The sequence below is a fragment of the Xenopus laevis genome, chromosome 2S, assembly GCF_017654675.1.
Source record: "Xenopus laevis strain J_2021 chromosome 2S, Xenopus_laevis_v10.1, whole genome shotgun sequence".
In the NCBI taxonomy this organism is placed as follows: Eukaryota; Metazoa; Chordata; class Amphibia; order Anura; family Pipidae; genus Xenopus; species Xenopus laevis.
Window position 1 is genome coordinate 87,088,330 of NC_054374.1, and position 16,663 is coordinate 87,104,992.

The 16,663-nt window shown below is 38.0% G+C and overlaps 2 protein-coding genes across 4 annotated transcripts in view; one reads left to right on the forward strand and one right to left on the reverse strand.

The window, feature by feature from the left end:
• Positions 1-2,877, forward strand: part of trim37.S (tripartite motif containing 37 S homeolog) — a 45,911-nt gene extending 43,034 nt beyond the window's left edge. For all 3 annotated transcript variants that reach the window (XM_018249655.2, XM_018249656.2, XM_041584107.1), the window contains 2 exons: positions 1,878-1,959; positions 2,476-2,877. In XM_018249655.2, the coding sequence (XP_018105144.1) occupies positions 1,878-1,959; positions 2,476-2,479 (86 nt within the window). In that variant the 3' untranslated portion in view covers positions 2,480-2,877. The remainder of the gene's footprint in view (positions 1-1,877; positions 1,960-2,475) is intronic.
• Positions 2,878-6,576: 3,699 nt separating this feature from the next.
• The window catches only part of ppm1e.S (protein phosphatase, Mg2+/Mn2+ dependent 1E S homeolog), a 104,791-nt gene continuing 94,704 nt past the window's right edge, over positions 6,577-16,663 (reverse strand). The window contains exons 6-7 of the mRNA XM_018249657.2: positions 16,287-16,380; positions 6,577-14,618 (exon numbers count right to left, since the gene is read on the reverse strand). Of these exons, the coding sequence (XP_018105146.1) occupies positions 13,597-14,618; positions 16,287-16,380 (1,116 nt within the window). The 3' untranslated portion in view covers positions 6,577-13,596. The remainder of the gene's footprint in view (positions 14,619-16,286; positions 16,381-16,663) is intronic.

Below are 16,663 nucleotides of genomic sequence, written 5' to 3' on the forward strand. Positions count from 1 at the left end.
AACGCAACAGCCAGTAATATTTCTTGCTGGGATGTGTGAACAGCCTTGCACATTTCATGCACAAATGCAATGAATTCTAAACTTCAACATTTTAGGTCTTCCTAGTTGCATGTTCAGAAATGAAGGCGCAGGTTAGAACAACACTCGTTGGTACTTTAAGTTTATATTCCAATTAAAAGACTGCACCATATTCCAGATCTGTTCTAAGTGTATCAGGTCTAAGTGTATGAAAACATTCAGTGTGATACTCGCCCTCCGGGATACCAGGAAAACTCCCGGCGGGCACAGGTGTCAGTGGGCCTTTCTGTTCCTAACCATTTGGCCTATTTCATGGTTATCACCCATTTCTCTATGGGAACCAAGGAGAAATGGATGGAAGGATACATTATAGTACAGGTCTTTTCTCCAGAAAACCTGGTGTTGGATATTCATATGTACCTTAAGTCTACTTAAAAATAATTCAAATATTAAATAAGCCCAATATGCTTCCAAAAAGGATTCATTCTATCTTAGCTGGGATCAGCGCCCATTTGAAAGCTGCAAAGATTCAAAAGAAAAAGGCAAATAATTCAAAAACTATAAAAAAATAGATAACAAAGGTCAATTGAAAAGCTGCTTACAATTGTCCGTTCTATAACGTACTAAAAGTTACCTTAAAGGTGAACCACCCCTTTATTGCAGAGAAAACTGTTTAAAATTTTAGCTATTTGATTATAATGGCAGATGGCCTTCGCATAATTCAGAGCTTTCTAAATAACAAGTTTCTGGATAAAGGATCCCGTACTTGTATGTAAAGAAACCTGCCCAGTGCCTCCCCCTAGTTCTAGCCCTGGTTCAGAGAATGGACCTATGGTCTAGGTTTTCTGGTGGGCCCCTGGCATCCCAGTCTGGCACTGAAAACATGGTCATGACAGATAGGGGCCTATTTATCATGCTCTGTAAAATAAAATTTGCAAAAGAAAAAACCCCAGAAAATTGTTTAATATAAATGGTGAGTTTATCAGGGTGCGTTTTATTTTACACCACGCGAATGCCAGATTTGCTGCTGTTATTTCACACTGCTTCTGACCTTCGTTAGTGAGTTCCAACAGAAGTTGCTCAAAAGATAAAGCACATAAAATAACACCATTTTTGAGCTTTTTTTTACATGGCCACCATTTTTTTTACACCACATAAATCTGCCCCTTAAGATGGCCATAGACGTTACAATTACAATCTTTCTTGGAAATGATCTTTCAAAGAAAGATTGTTTGTTTCAATACACACGTGTAGAGCTGAATGGTCAGATCTACAGGAAGGAACAATAGAATTCTACCTGTATTTGACAATTCAGCACTAACAATGGCCGATGTTTGGGTTCTTTCAAAGGCACCTGATCGAAATTTTCCATCCAGCCCGATCGATGAGCCGACCAATATCCAAGTCTTCTGCCGATTTCAGTCGGCTCTTTTCCCACCATACATGCATCGAATATCGTACGAAAATTTGTTTTGTGCAATATTATCTGTGCGTCTATGGCCAACTTTAGTCTTCTGTAGGCCTGGGATATCAAAGATAGTGATTAACCATCGACCTGCCTTCAAACGTTCTCATAATTGGTTTTCACTCTAAGCCCAATGGCCTGCGCTCATTCCATCATTGTAATCGGATCGATTGGCCCTAGGGCTGAACAGTCAGATTAGCCTGATATTTCCCTACCTTTGGTGGGCATGTCTAGAGAAAGATCCTCTTGTTCGGTAAGCTCGCCAAATAACTGGTGGATGGCCACCTTAATTGTGTAGATACAAATAAGCCATTTATTATTGTGTAGTACAGCTATTGTGGCACCTTGACTGCACCTGCTGCTTTCATGAAAAACATATATTTTTTTTAAATAGATCAAGGACATTCTTTTCCCGATGAGGACAACAATATAAGCTCAGAAGACCTTCACTTTCCTGCAGGAGAGGACACAGGAAGGTAACTAAATGATTCTATCCATTCCAGCCTTGCAAAGTGTGCTTCTAAAATAGCAGACACTGCTGATATCAGTGTGACTGAAAGGGCTGTTTGGCATCAGTCAGTCAATAGATCTGCTTTAATGTATTTTCACTATTTGGTCTTTTATAAGAGCTAAAGCTGCAATCCCAGGCGCTCTATAACTATACAGACTTGGGAAACCGCGCAGCAGCCATTAGCTTTCTCTTTAAACAGGGCCAGGTTTCCATAGAAACCTATTAACATGCTTAAACAATGGGACTGAAATCTGGAAAGTAACATTGGCGAGCTCGGTGGTGCTGTCTGCACTTCTTGGCTCCGGCGTATAGGTTAGCAGGATGGATGCAAATCTGAGCTGACAGGCGTAATACTGGGTAATGAGTGCAGAGCTGGGAAATGGTCATGCTTTTTCAGCCTCTCGTAAGTGCTTTTTCACAGCTATGAGGTCAGCTGTAGAAAACTCACATTGCACCCTAATTTGTATTATTTCTTTCCTAGGTAATTTCATGGAGAATATGAACATTTTACTTCGCTCATGCTGAAGACTAGAAGGCTAAACACTAGACTACTTAGCAAAACGTTCCATTTTGGATGCACATTCACTGTATTTATTCTGTGCATGACTGCAACAAACAGTTGGACACAACATTTTTATTTGTTTTTTTTTTTTTTATTTCTTATTGTGGCTTTAATACATGACACTGAAAATAATAAGAATTCTAAATGTATAATAGATCTTAATATAAAAGGCTTTGGAACATACATATCACAGCTAGATGGGAAATTAGCAGCAATAATTATTCACAACGTTCAACTATAGGTCTGTTTTTAAAGCTTCAGTGTTACTGTTACAGCTTTTCTTAAAGGGGAACTATTGTGAAAATGAAAATTTAATTTAAGCTTCATCATACTGAAACTTTTTAAATACAATCAATTAAAAATTCTGTACTGTTTCTGAAATAATCAAGTTTATCTTCACTATTCCTCTCTCAGCATCTGTTTCTCTTCATTCTCTCTTCATTCAGGAGTTGGGTTTCAGATAAATGATCCAATATATCTTAAAGGGGGGCTCCTTTTGCCTAGAAGATGTATTAGAGCTCACTCTATTAAAATCACCAGACATCATGTCTCTCTACATGCAGAATTTGTACAAAACACAGTTATTTTGTTTGCACTGTAATCAGTTATTTGAGTGAGCTCTAATACATCTGCAAGGAAAGGAGCCCCCTTTATAAGATATATTGGATCTAACTGTCAATGATTATCTGACACCCAACTCCTGAATGAAGACAGAATGAGAAGAAACAGATGCTGAGAGAGGAATAGTGAAGATAAACTTGATTATTTCAGAGATGATGCAGAATTTTTAATTGATTATTTGTTAAAGCTTATATTAAACTTAAATTTTTGCGACAGTTCCCCTTTAAGTATCTTATTGACTTGAGTGTCTCGATATTTCCCCAGCCAGACAGGTTTTTTTTTTAGTGTAACCGGATATATTTATTTGGAAACTTGCTTCATTGTATTTGTGCATTGTCTGCTAACACTGCCCTAGTGTTCCACTGTAGAACTGTAATAATCACCTCTCATAGTTCCTGTGGGGCAGGTGGTGATGATGATGATCTGAGAACAGTTTCTCTTATCCTGCCAGAAATCACTCACATTTGTCACCAGCACATAAGAAAGCCACATCATAGCCACGACCATTCTTTATGCTGTAGGATGCAGTCATTTAAAGGGATGTGGGTGCTAATCTTATATTAGTAAATCTGTCGGATTCCAGAATCTGCCTTGTCACAGGCTGTTCATTCTTGAGCATCACCAGTTTCATTTTGGCTCATCGCCACAGCAGAACTACAAGGTAAACGGCTTTTGCTTTCCTAAAAAGAATGAACAATTTTTCCACTAAATAGTTGTTAAGTTATTACTGGTGCATCATCAGCTGAGACTGTATTAGTGTTGTGTGTAGTGGGTGTGCTGTGTGTGTGTCTCGCTCACAGCCTGTTAGACAAATAACTCTGCTCTAGTTGATGTGTAAACCATCACTACTTGTATGTGATAAGTATTACCTTATGTCAATGGGCGAATGCTTTTCAGCCAGAATGGCTTCTATAAACGTCTACACTTAAAGAGACACTTATTGAAAAGCTTTTGGTAGTTTTAATCCTTAAACTTGCACTAACCTGCTCTGCTGGAAACCACCATGCAAAGCCATTGGTTGTATCAGATGGGGGTTGTTGAGCAACGCAATAGATACTGGAGGGGCATTTGTTCTAGTTGTAAAGCTGCAAGGATCACGACTTCTTCTGTGTAGTACCACCAAGTGTTCAACTTGCCAACTCACCTTCTTGGCTGTTATTAGCCGTAAAGCTGCTGACTGTATTATTTCTGTTGGGTACAATTACTACAGCAATCTGAATGTTAGATATTTAAATCCATTGTTTTGTTTCTCTGTCTCTTCTTCGTTCATATTTTTATATGTATAATTTTAGGTTTGTTTTGTACTTTCATTTGTATTTTTTTGTTGCACTTTTTTGTTAATAAAAATTAATTGTAACAGCCAACGGTCTTGTTTTCTGTGTGGATCAGGTATATCGGCGATGTACAGGGGGCACATATGGTGGATAAGTCACAGCTAATAAGTAACTTTTTCTATATCCTGACTGTTTCTCAAATGTACCCCCATTTCTCTTCCTACGCACAGTGCAGGGCAAAACACATAGGGGTAAATTTATCAAAGAGTGAAGTTCCGCCACTAGAGTGAAATTCCGCAGCTCTCAATTCATTTCTATGGGATTTTGAAAGGCATATTTATCAATGGGTAAAAGTTCACCCTTTGATAAATACGCCTTTAAAAATCCCATAGAAATGAATGGAAAGTGGCGGAATTTCACTCTAGTGGCGGAACTTCACTATTAACTTCACTCTTTGATAAATATACCCCTGAGGCTGAAGTGGCCAACATCTAAAGTCACTGGCACAAATCTAGTCTGTTTTGTGTGTCCATTTCAACTAAGAAACAAATGTCCCATTAGTGGAAATGTGGCCAGTCCCAGAATGCTAGTTTTATCATGAGGTCATTTGCTTGAATGGTACAGATGAAGCCATCAGGATTTCACACTTTTTCTGCATGTCATTTTGTAGTGCTAAATCCTGCCTCTAGATGGTGCTAGAGTGCAATGACCTTGAGGAGCCAATATACTGAAAAAATTGCACTCAAGCACCATCTAAAGTAGTGATCCCCAACCAGTTGCTCATGAACAATGTTGCCCACTAAGCCCATGTATGTTGCTCCCAGTGGCCCAGGGCTTATTTTTGAATTCATGGCTTAGAGGCTAGTTTTGTTTGTATTTGGCAGTACACCTGTTTTTTATGCAGTCTCTTGTAGGCTGCCAGTCCACATAGCAGCTATCTAACAATTCAAAGCCCTTGTTTGGCGCCACCAAATAAAATGCTTCATGATTTTGTTGCTCCCCAACTCTTTAGGTTCTATATATAACATTATATAAAGATCAGTAAACCGTACATTCTCATGCCTACTGGAAGCCAATCAAAAAAGCTTGATGCACAAGATAGAAATCATTAGTTCTGCACTAAACATTGGGAGAATTTCCATGAGTTTCATTTCCAGGGGAGTGTCAGACCCGTTCATATCTACACAGCTATTCTGCTTGTTTTGCCTTCAATGGTTTTTTTTTCTTTTCACCAAGCAAAAAGAAGAAAAGTATCTCTTGTGAGTCTCCAGTGCTGGCACCAGGGGGCGTTTTTGAGCCTTAAATGGATTGGCTAAATTAATTGGAATTAACTTAATGAAAACCTCCCCATAAAATGTTATAAAATAATCATTGTACAGTCAGTGTGTTGGCACTATGTAAAGAATGACAAATCATTATAAAATAATTTTCATAAAATTCTAATGGAAACAGACCATCTCTTGTATTTGCATAAAGGGCAGAACAATGTAGGGGATGAAGGAATGCATTTAATTGGATACCTGCTGATTAGGCACCAACGTTACTAAATCTTCCACAAAATGAAGATGCTTGATACCTAGGACTTTCCAGTGTAATCTAACATTATTTAAACCCAATAACAGTGTTGAACATAGGCAGTGGGACACTGGGAAAAGACCTGGTAGGCTCTACCCACACCTTCCACTCTCCCCCAATGACAGCCATGAGGATGGTCGCCGGGGGACTCAACCCTGCTGAAAAGGGTTGTTTTGCCACCAATATGGATTCATGCAGTTGACATACCATCAAGTTCAAGGTACTGTTTTATTATTACTGAGAAAAAGAGAAGAATTTGCTTAATAGGTTTCCTGTAATTTGGTGCCTTCCTCTGGATCAAAAAGCAGTTAGGCAGGTTAAAATAGAGTTGAAAGGTTGAACTTGATGGACGTGTGTCTTTTTTCAACCTAACTTACTATGTTACTGCACAAAAGCAGCAGATGAGGATGTTCTTCTATACTGCCATTAAGCCAAGTGCCAGTCACCTTACCAACCCATTGGGGTTTAGCACAATTGAGCCACAGCAGACCCAAACTGATTGGATGGACACACCCAAAGTTCATGGAGAAACAAAAGCCAGTAGACTGTGTTGTTTGTAGTTGTCTTTTTATTACTATACTGGTTAAATCCCAACAACATGTTTATTTGACAACATCTTGAAATGAAATCCAGAGGATCCTTCATTGTTTAGTCACAAGAGCAAACTCCCCAATTTGACACAAAGTGCATAGTATTGTTTATAGACACCCCGCTGGCAAGATTGCTTGGAATAAGGTAAAACATTCCAGGGCAAACTAATACCATAGGCACCCTATAAACAAATAATTGGGTTAAGATTAATATGTCCGTGGATACTACAGCTTTGTATATGAACACCTTACAGAAAAAAAGAAATGGAAGATCAGCAAAAAGAAACGCACGGCACACAAGCGTTATGGAAAGTGCAATAGGAAACCATCCTCAAGCAGAACTCTTACTGGTTTTGGTACTTGTTAAAAAATAAAATACTGAATATTTAACTAACTTAAACCTCTGGATTCTTTCTCGTCACAAGTGATACGTAACAAGGAAATCCATTTTTTATACAATTTTCCGAAATGTCAGTGAAAGAAATTCACAATACGATTTTAATGTTGCCTACGAATGGGACACTTCATGGCTGTTTCTTAGTTATTAGCAAAAACAAATGCCACTAGTACAAGTGTACTAAAATAAAAGCCAGTGACTATTCCTAAATTCTCAGTAGTCCCATCATAAAGCGCACACACACACACACACACACACTAACCCAATCAGAAAGCCCCAATAAATGCAAAATTAAATGAATCAAAATACAAGTTAAATCTGTCGTTGTCCTTGGAAAACTGGAGGAGAAAAAAACAAAAAAAAAACAGTATTAGCCAGAAACAAATTGAAAGAATCAAGATCGTGACTTCTCAATACAGTTTTATCTCGAACTGTGGTCTCATGTTTTATTTGCAAGGACAATGGGTGACACTTCTAGGCACACAACAAAATATTTACATATGTATAATGTTTTCCCAACCACCTTTTCGTTCCAAACCCAGGTGGGAGATCACAGCTGTGTGAGAGGGAAAGTAATCCCTTCCAAAGGAAAAAAAAAAAACGCGTAACTTCGTACAAGCTGACCAATCCCGTGTTGGCCCAAACTCACAGTGAGCAGCTTACAAGCAAGTTTTGAACAGTGCTAGGTTGATGGCTTCAAAAGTTTCTCTCAAAACCAACACAATAAATTTACATTTTCATTTCTACCAGATGTTGAGAAAAGTTTTTTTGTTTTTTTTTCTAACGACAAAAGGGATACTCCAGTTCTGAATCTGAGGCATAAATATATAGATTTTTTAGGTTTGTTTTCTTTTTTTTTTTTTTGCACGTTACCATCACTACTAGGAACACACTAAAATTACAAGACGTAGAAGCTGAGGGTTACACCTCAGCCTTAACTGTTAATAGATACTATGTAATATAGACTGTTAATAATGGTCTTAGTATTTCTGTTTTTTACATTATCACCATAAGTAATACCATAATAAATTACAAGAGACGGAAATGTTAGATATTAGTAGTTAGAAGGGGGGAGGGGCTTATTGCTTACACTAGCAAGCAGCAAATAAGGGCACAGATCTTCTAGTCACCAGTAAAATGAACACAGTAGAATTTCACAAAGCACTGCTTTTGTCTACAATGGGGAATCCAGAGCAGAATATTGTCCGACTGATAAACCACCACTGCTATTGGTAGAGCATAAACGATAGACTGGAGGAATGAGATCGGCACACTTGACTTGACGAGTATTAATGCTCGTCATTATTCACTGAACTGGTTGTTTATGGGCGGAGGGTCCACAAAACCTTATTCTTCTACATTGCTGATCCCCAAACAGTTGCTCATGGGCAACATGTTGCTCCCCAACCCCTTGGATGTTTCTCCCAGTGGCCTCAAAGCAGGAGCTTATTTTTGAATTCCAAGCTTGGAGGCAACTTTTGGTTGTATAAAAACCAGATATACTGCCAAACAGAGCCTCTTGTAGGCTGCCAGTCCATATATGGGCTACCAATAGCCAATCACAGCCCTTATTTTGTTCACCCAGTGACATTTTGATGCTCCCTAAATCTTTTTATGTTTGAATGTGTGAATGTGACTCATGGGTAAAAAAAGGTTGGGATCCCTGCTCTAGAAGAAGATGGTCATGGTAATTCTTTTACTTGTTCTCATATTTTAAATATTATAAGGTTATTTCATTAGATATATGTTAATTAGATATATGTAGTAACTCTATGATTAATTAATTAGAATATGTAGTAGAACCCAGTTTAAGGAATATTGCTGTATAATTAGTTAAAAACTTGTTGTCATGATTTGTATACTACTGGAGTTAGAGTTATGAGTGCCCTGTACCCCTTATTTTCAACATTTTGAAAAACTGAAAATAAAGAATATACGCAAAAAAAGAAAAAGTTGGGGGACCCTCAGTCTACATGAAAGAATGAGTCCATACTGACAAAGAAAAGGGAGTTGTTTCTGGACAATATGGCGGCTGTAAAACTGTGGTCTGTAGTAAATCATCAGGCAGTGCTTTCTAGTGGATGAATGTTCTCTTATTTATCAGTACACCATGGACTCATTGGATCAATTTATCAAGAAAGGCAACTTTTCTTCATATAGGAATATGTGAATGACTGCCAGTTTACCGGCTCTGGGACTGAGAAACATATGCTCAGGAATATTCAATAAGGCAATTTATAGAGCACTGCTTGGAAGAATTGACACCATGTTCTATAAACCTGCCAATCAACACTCTTTTAGTTAATTAGAGTTTGTGTCCAGGAAAGATTCTAAAGACTTTGCCAATATATCCAACAATGCCAACATCATCCAAATGAGTACAGTGACAGCTGAAATTGCTTATGTATTATACATACAGGTATTAGGAGGTACAACCCTTGCATTAGTAGAAGAGCAGTAATTAAGTACAACCATAGATTCCTTTCAGTTATTGGTCAAAACTATCCAACCAATCAAGAGCTCTATAATATAATGGCTAGTTCCTTTATGCACCAATATTTCTGGACAAATAAAAACGGCATTATTGCATTGCCATTCCATTCTTATTGATTACATGTGTGGATGGGGCAACTTTTATTACAATGTTTTTTTATGGAGAAATGTAAAAGTATTATGGAGATCCATAGGGTCAGGTCTGCTTTAACTGTGAGCAGTGACAATCTGGCAGATGCCATTTGTTAGATTTATACAGCATAGCCTACAATATATTACCATACGCACGTTTATCTCCTCTCTCTCTTACTTGCTCATTAAATGTTATACTCATTGTTAGTATCTTGTAGCTCTAATATCTACATCTAACCTACATGGTCATGGCTAAACCACCAGATTTGTGGAGGGTTTTCCCCCCCAACACTTTTAACAGGCAGAGAATAATGCAGATTTAGGGGGTGTTTGATCCTCCAAACAGATCAACCACTACTTAAGTATAGGTTCTCCAATGGAAAGCCTTCTACTGGAATCTACACCAATCATTTTACACCATAGAGCTCAGTGCTGCTGTGGAAATAGCATGGTATCAGCAATGTAAAACTACTAATAGCAAGTGCCCAGTACATATGGTTTTTTTTTGGGGGGGGGGGGTTTAAGATGTTCCCAAAATAATAGTGGCACATTTAAGAAAAATGAAGGCTGGTGACATAGAGGGATATAAAGGATTATCTGCCAAGGTGGCATATACAATGCGTGCCTTAGCTACTACTGTATAATTATATGTACAGTGAGTACATTTTCAGTAAAGCAGCGGTAATCAATACAAAGTTAATACTATGACCCTTTCAGTAAATCTCTCTAAACCAGTTGGTAACACTAATCATTCTAGTGCACTAGGCTTTGTTGTCTGGATCTAAGACCCAACATTTCCTTAGGCTCAGTCCATTTTATACAAGCTGTTCCACTGCAAGAAGTAGGAAAGAGTTTGTATGTACAGCGCCTATCCTGGTTAGCTAATGCAAATCAATACAAGGTGCCTAATGTAGTAGTAGTGCTAAAATTCATATTTTTTTTTTCGATGCAATTTACATATTTTTTCTAAAGAGGGATATCGGATATCCCTCGTTAGAAAAATGTGTAAAATATACCCAGTTTGTTCCCAGTAAAGGTGTGTAACAATTCACTAAGGGAAATTTGAATTGATCCTATTAAACATTTCTGCCTCGATTTATTGAAAGAGAAACCTTCGAACTTCATAATAAAGCTCATAAAACCTTGCCGAGAAGATAAAAAAAATATCACTCTGGACTGATTAGACCTCCTATGACCACCAAGTAAAGTTGCCTCACAGCTATATATTTATGTAGCAGGAATTAGGGGAATCTAATTTTGGAGGTGGAAATTTCTGCTACTTGAATATGCAACTGCATCATCCAATAACAGAAGAGAGTGGGAAAGCGCCTGAGCCGGTCAGGATGTCTGGGAAGAGCAAGGCTTGGAGATGCAGTAGGCTGTGCAATGCACAATGAAATGTCAAACTCTTCTTATAGTCAACATTTTAATTCTATGTTACTAGATTAACCAAAAGGGGAATCTTTTACCTAATTTTGTCTGGAGTTCTATGAATTCTCATTTTGAAGGCCCATATGTTAACACTTTACTAAATGAATACAGGCATGTCCACCTTTGAACTGGGTGAGGGGTGGACATATGTGATTGTTAAGTAGGACCAGCCAACAAGTGAGGCCCCTAAGAAATTACACTTGGGGCACAGTAATATAATTGGGACAGGAGTTAATTTTGCTGCTTGTTCATTTAAAGCCCCAGTATCTCTACTGTATATTGGGGGCAGAAACTGGAGCTGGAAACAAGCTTAATGGCAGATATCTTAATAAGGACGATGAAACAGTTTTTCTGTAGAGGGAAAATGGAGCATGAAATTAAGGCAGCTCCTGTCTGTACATTGAATCCATATGGAAATGGACATGCTGCTCTGTTTGAGGAATAGATTTCATGTAATGACAGAGGAATAACTCACGGCACAATTCATCCCATAATATAAGCTAAGAGGTATTTCGTTATATTTAGATGATAAAAGGAGTTGGCAGTAGGAGATCAGTGGTGATGCTTTGTCATGTGATTTCTTTCCATCTGCACATTCTAGTCTGGAGATTATGATATTTGCAAATGAAACTCAGATTCACATTGTGAGGTTACATTCACTTATTAAATCCACCCATGAACCATGAATGAACGTCAGAAATGATGACCCAATACCCTCATACCTGAGTTTCCTTGCACTGAAGAGCTTCGGTTATCAGAACGAATCACTTGGGGGGAACTAAGATCTGAATATACTCTAGCAGTGCCTTATTGCAGATATAAAGTGTGACATCTTCCACTATAAAAATAAGATATTAATATATATAGCCTTTTTCTCTAAAGTACAGATGTAAAAATGCAGTAGTGAAATGCTGGATACTGAAATACAGGAAATATTAGGCCACTTAAAAATTGATTGTTCTGAAACTTCACTTTTGGGCCCAGAACCAGATCATGTTTAGCAGACAGCTGAGCTTGTTAATGTTCTATTAACTGCTCTAAACTGGTGAAGAAGGTTGGCCTGAGGTAGGCAAACCAACAACCACAGAATGCAGGCTTCTGGAATCTCTTTAACCTTTAGTACATTACACAGTATTAAGTATAATTTATTTTCCATATAGTTCCCCTTAAATAAACTTTGAAGTAAGAAGATACAGAGAATTGATTTTCTGTATCGAACATTCATTTCCAGTATGTTTGCAAATAAGTGGGGCTGTCACACTGCTTGCAATCAATATAGAGAATGGCTTTGTTGAGCAAAGAGCATCCACTTTTATGTCATAAGTACATTGGGTCAAGGAATTAACACTGGTTGCCACATTTATTTGCTGTAGATTTAAGCTTAATTAGCTGTAAGAAATGAACCTGATTGTGCTCCCACGCCTCCTATGAGATTTAGCAGAATTACTCTGCAGTAAGGAGGGCCCCAAGGGTTTTGTGTTTGTTGATTTTGGAGGCCCCTCTAAATAAGCCCAGCTGGCCAAAGAATGTCTGGTCTCAGTGCCACATTTCTGGTGCCAGCTTAACAATATGTGAAAACAACAATACAGGGGTGGAAGTGGTGTTTGTGGCATGTAATTCTGTCATCTTAACCATGCTCCTAAAAACCGAGTGTTAAAAAATATTTATGCACTTGTAAAGATGAATTATGATTGATAATACATAGTGGTAGGGAATATAAACTCCACCTTTGTGAGCATTGTTTTTTTTGTGAATGCACAATATTAGTAGTCATGTGTGACGCCAAAGCCCCCTTGTTAATATCATACAATACAAAGAGAAGGAATGTTCTGTCACACAGTAAGCTATGCTGTTATATTTTATTGTCTGTTTAATGGGAAATAAATGGAAGAAACAAGTTTCCCATAATAAATGTTAATTTAGTGTTGTTTTTGTTATTGTCTGTACATTTTCAGGGGAGTTAAAAAAATAAATCAATTCTTATCGAATAATCCCACTAGGAATCCACTGTTCTGTGGAAACCAGGCCTGGGAAATTCCAAAGTAAATGACGGATATATCATGAGCTTTTCTTTAAAGGCCTGGGTTACCCTGTGCAAGTCACACTGGCAGTGCTACCAACACAAATGGAACTTAACATCAATGTGCCTATATCCCCGGTGTGTTGAATAAACCTGCATTATTCTGGCAATCCATGTTTGTGAAAGTGAGGCCAGAATACTTCATCTGTCTTCATTCTCTGATCACCCCCTGACTGCTAAATGCTGTTTGATGTGTTCACTGGCCTCAAGTGGGAAATGCTTATGTATAGAAGTAGTGGTTATGTATGACAAAGTGGTTCCCAATGTCTGACGTTACCATTTAGTTCTTCTGTTAGATTTCTTTAGATAGGGTACCATACTGTACACTGAATGGGGTGAGAGAAATACACTAAATTGAAAAGAATGCCATTTAAGTCTAGGTCTATCTAACCTAATTCACTGGAGCACTACAATTATATAACTCACAAGGTTTGTAGATTTTGTTTTTTACATTTTATAGCTTCTATGTAGGTCTGCCAATGCTATACAGTTGCTCTCTCTTAACAGTGCTCTTTTCATCAAAGTATCATGATGACTACCTTTCCTACATCTTACAGAGCTATGGGTTGAGACCCTATTTTTAACAACACTTTGCACGGGCGTAGACTGAGCTTTGTAACAAGGCTTTTGGGAAGAGCGAAGCTGTGGACACTTTGGTTTTGCCTTGATTCCTCCTCTCCTCTTTTTGAAATGTAAGGGAGCTAAATGAAAGGGGACCTTCATCATTGCTTCCAAACATTTATCTTTCAAAGGACAAAGTGAACCCTCCTTTCTGGGCATTAAGATATCAATACATCCCAATCCTTGACTGCTGGAATCACCTTCACGAAAACCTTTTTCTAAATAGGATGAAGCCCCTTCTAAAAACTCCTTCCTTCCATTGGCTCTCTTTGGTGAGCTATTACTGGTCACTTGGGAGCACGGTAAACATTTGGCATTATGTGGTTTGCCATCACCCCCCTTCAATGGGTTTAGATAGTCTTCATCTTCTAGAACCTTTACTTCAGGGCCAAGACTCAAGCTAGTTCTGTCTGTGAAGGAATCCTGCCCATCATAGCCTCCAAGGTCAGCAGGTGCTGAGCACTGGTGAAGAGGCCATGACCCTTTACAATCTCCTTGGTTCTCTTTATCATCTCCATTGTCTTCTTGCCCACCATCAAAAGAGTTCTCTGTTTGCTTATTATCTTGTTCGGTATTAGTTGTATCCAGGTCCCTGAGAAATACCACAATCACTGTGATGTTATCACTTGAGCCAGCATCACGAGCACATGCCACCAACTTATGGGCAACCATACTACTATCTCCATTGTTCTCTTTCAGATGGTCAGACACCACTTTCACAGCTTCTTCAGGGTTGACTATATCATAGAATCCATCACATGCCAGAATTAGGTAATCTTCAGAGCCATCAAGGACAGTGGAGACAGAATCTGCATCTCCACAAATATATGGCTTGTGCTCTGCATCCCCTGTTGGCAAAGAAATTAAGAAAAAAAAAAACCTAAGGGTGTTTAACTTACATTTCATCTCTGAATACATTTATTATATTTGGAATAATGATAATAAAGAATAGGGGGGCGTTTTTTCACACTGCTTCAATAACCAGAATAGCCATTTGGTCGAGTCTGCTGGTTTGATATGTGGCAGCATCTAACAGCCTGGAATACAGCTACGCAATGGGCTCCATAATAGTCCTGTTAATCCGAAATAACTCTTCATGTTCATTTTTGAATGGAGCGCCCTTGGTTTACGCAACAAGAAATTCAGTTGTTTTCTGAATTAATAAGTTTTTTTTTTTTTTTTTTAAATATTTTATTTGATTATTAATAAGAACAATGTTCCTTTAAAGGACATCTCCAGCCAAACACAGTTTCTGCATTATAAAAGAAAATGTTATTTTCCCAAATACATTATTAATACTTAGTGATTTTTAATGTACTTGAAATTGAAACCGGCATGTGTCTGTACTTTTCTGTTCTCCGCACCGCTGGTTCTGACAGTGTATACTTTGGGAATATTTTTGGTCTACTAGAGCAGAGATACACACATATAAAGATACACAGTCTTTTTTTTTTTTTTTTTTTTTGCATAACTAAAACAGGAGGGCAAAAATGTCACTACCATTCGGTTCACTTAATGCAGCCATTTTTCAATTGTTCTTTTAAAGCTACACAGGTAGTTAAGGTAATAGGTATGTTAAAATTTCCTAGTGTTTTCATTAAATTTTGCAATATGCAATAGGCTTGTTTGTATGGTAAATGTATTCCTTAAAGGAAAGGTAACACCAAAAAATGAAGTAGTTTTAAAGTAGTGAAAATAAAACGTACTCTTGCCCTACACTGGTAAAATTGGTGTGTTTGAGTCAGAATCTCTACTATAGTTTATATAAACAAGCTGCTGTGTAGTCATGGGGGCAGCCATTCAAAGCTGAAAAAGGAGAAAAGGCACAGGATACACAGCTGATGACAGATAAACTCTATTCAATGGGATTCTTCAAAACTTGTCTGTTATCTACTAGGTATCCTTTACTTGAATGGCTGCCCCCATGGATTCACAGCAGCTTGTTTATATAAACTATAGTTGTGTTTTTGAAGCGAACCAGTTCCTTTAACTATGCTCTCTCATACAATAAGACATTGGCAATTCACAAACATCTCTTGCTACTGTAAACTATGGATTTAGAGCAGTGCTGATTGATAAATTGATACCATGGTTTACACATTTACACAATCCTTTCATTCCATTCATTCTCAATATATCCTTTGGGCACCATGAATTAGAAACAAAACATTTACAATGCAAATTATCAGAAAAAAAATATAAAGACGTCCTTTCTCTGGGGAGCTGATGGAAGTCCACTGAAGGTCACCAGCCATTATCTCATCTCTTCATATAGGAGACTGAGATGATTAGACAAGCTGAGGCTTAACAGGCTGCACTGATTAGTGTTCATGTACACAGGTTTAATTGGCTCCTAGATGAGCTGACTTAGAATTCCCCTGTATCATTCAGTGACTATTTCAAATTCCTTTATTGTCTGCTCACTGTTTGTATGCTTGAGATCAGATGCTCAATTAAAATCAGGGCCAAAAGGAGAAGAAGAGAGGAAGAAAGAATTAATTAAATGCATTTCCTACCAATAGCTCTGGAGACAGAAAGGCTTCCGTTAACCCTCCACGTACCAAACCAGACAACGCAACCTCCCAGGGCCTCGATTCGATGCTTTTCATCCTAGAAGTAAACACACAAGCTATTTATACACATTCTCCTTGCAGTCACACAGAGTCACAGAGACAAGATCCTCTTCTGTGTTGATATTCCCATTATAAACCAAATGCTGGAGCAGATATCAGGGAGGGGAAAGGGTACAGGTGAATTGGGACTTGACGGGCTATATTAAGCATTGTTAAATAAATATAAAATGAGCAGGGAACCAAGCCAATAATATGGGTATTATTTGCACACATATATATAATGCAGGCATGTTTATGTAAATAAATATTAAAGGACTATA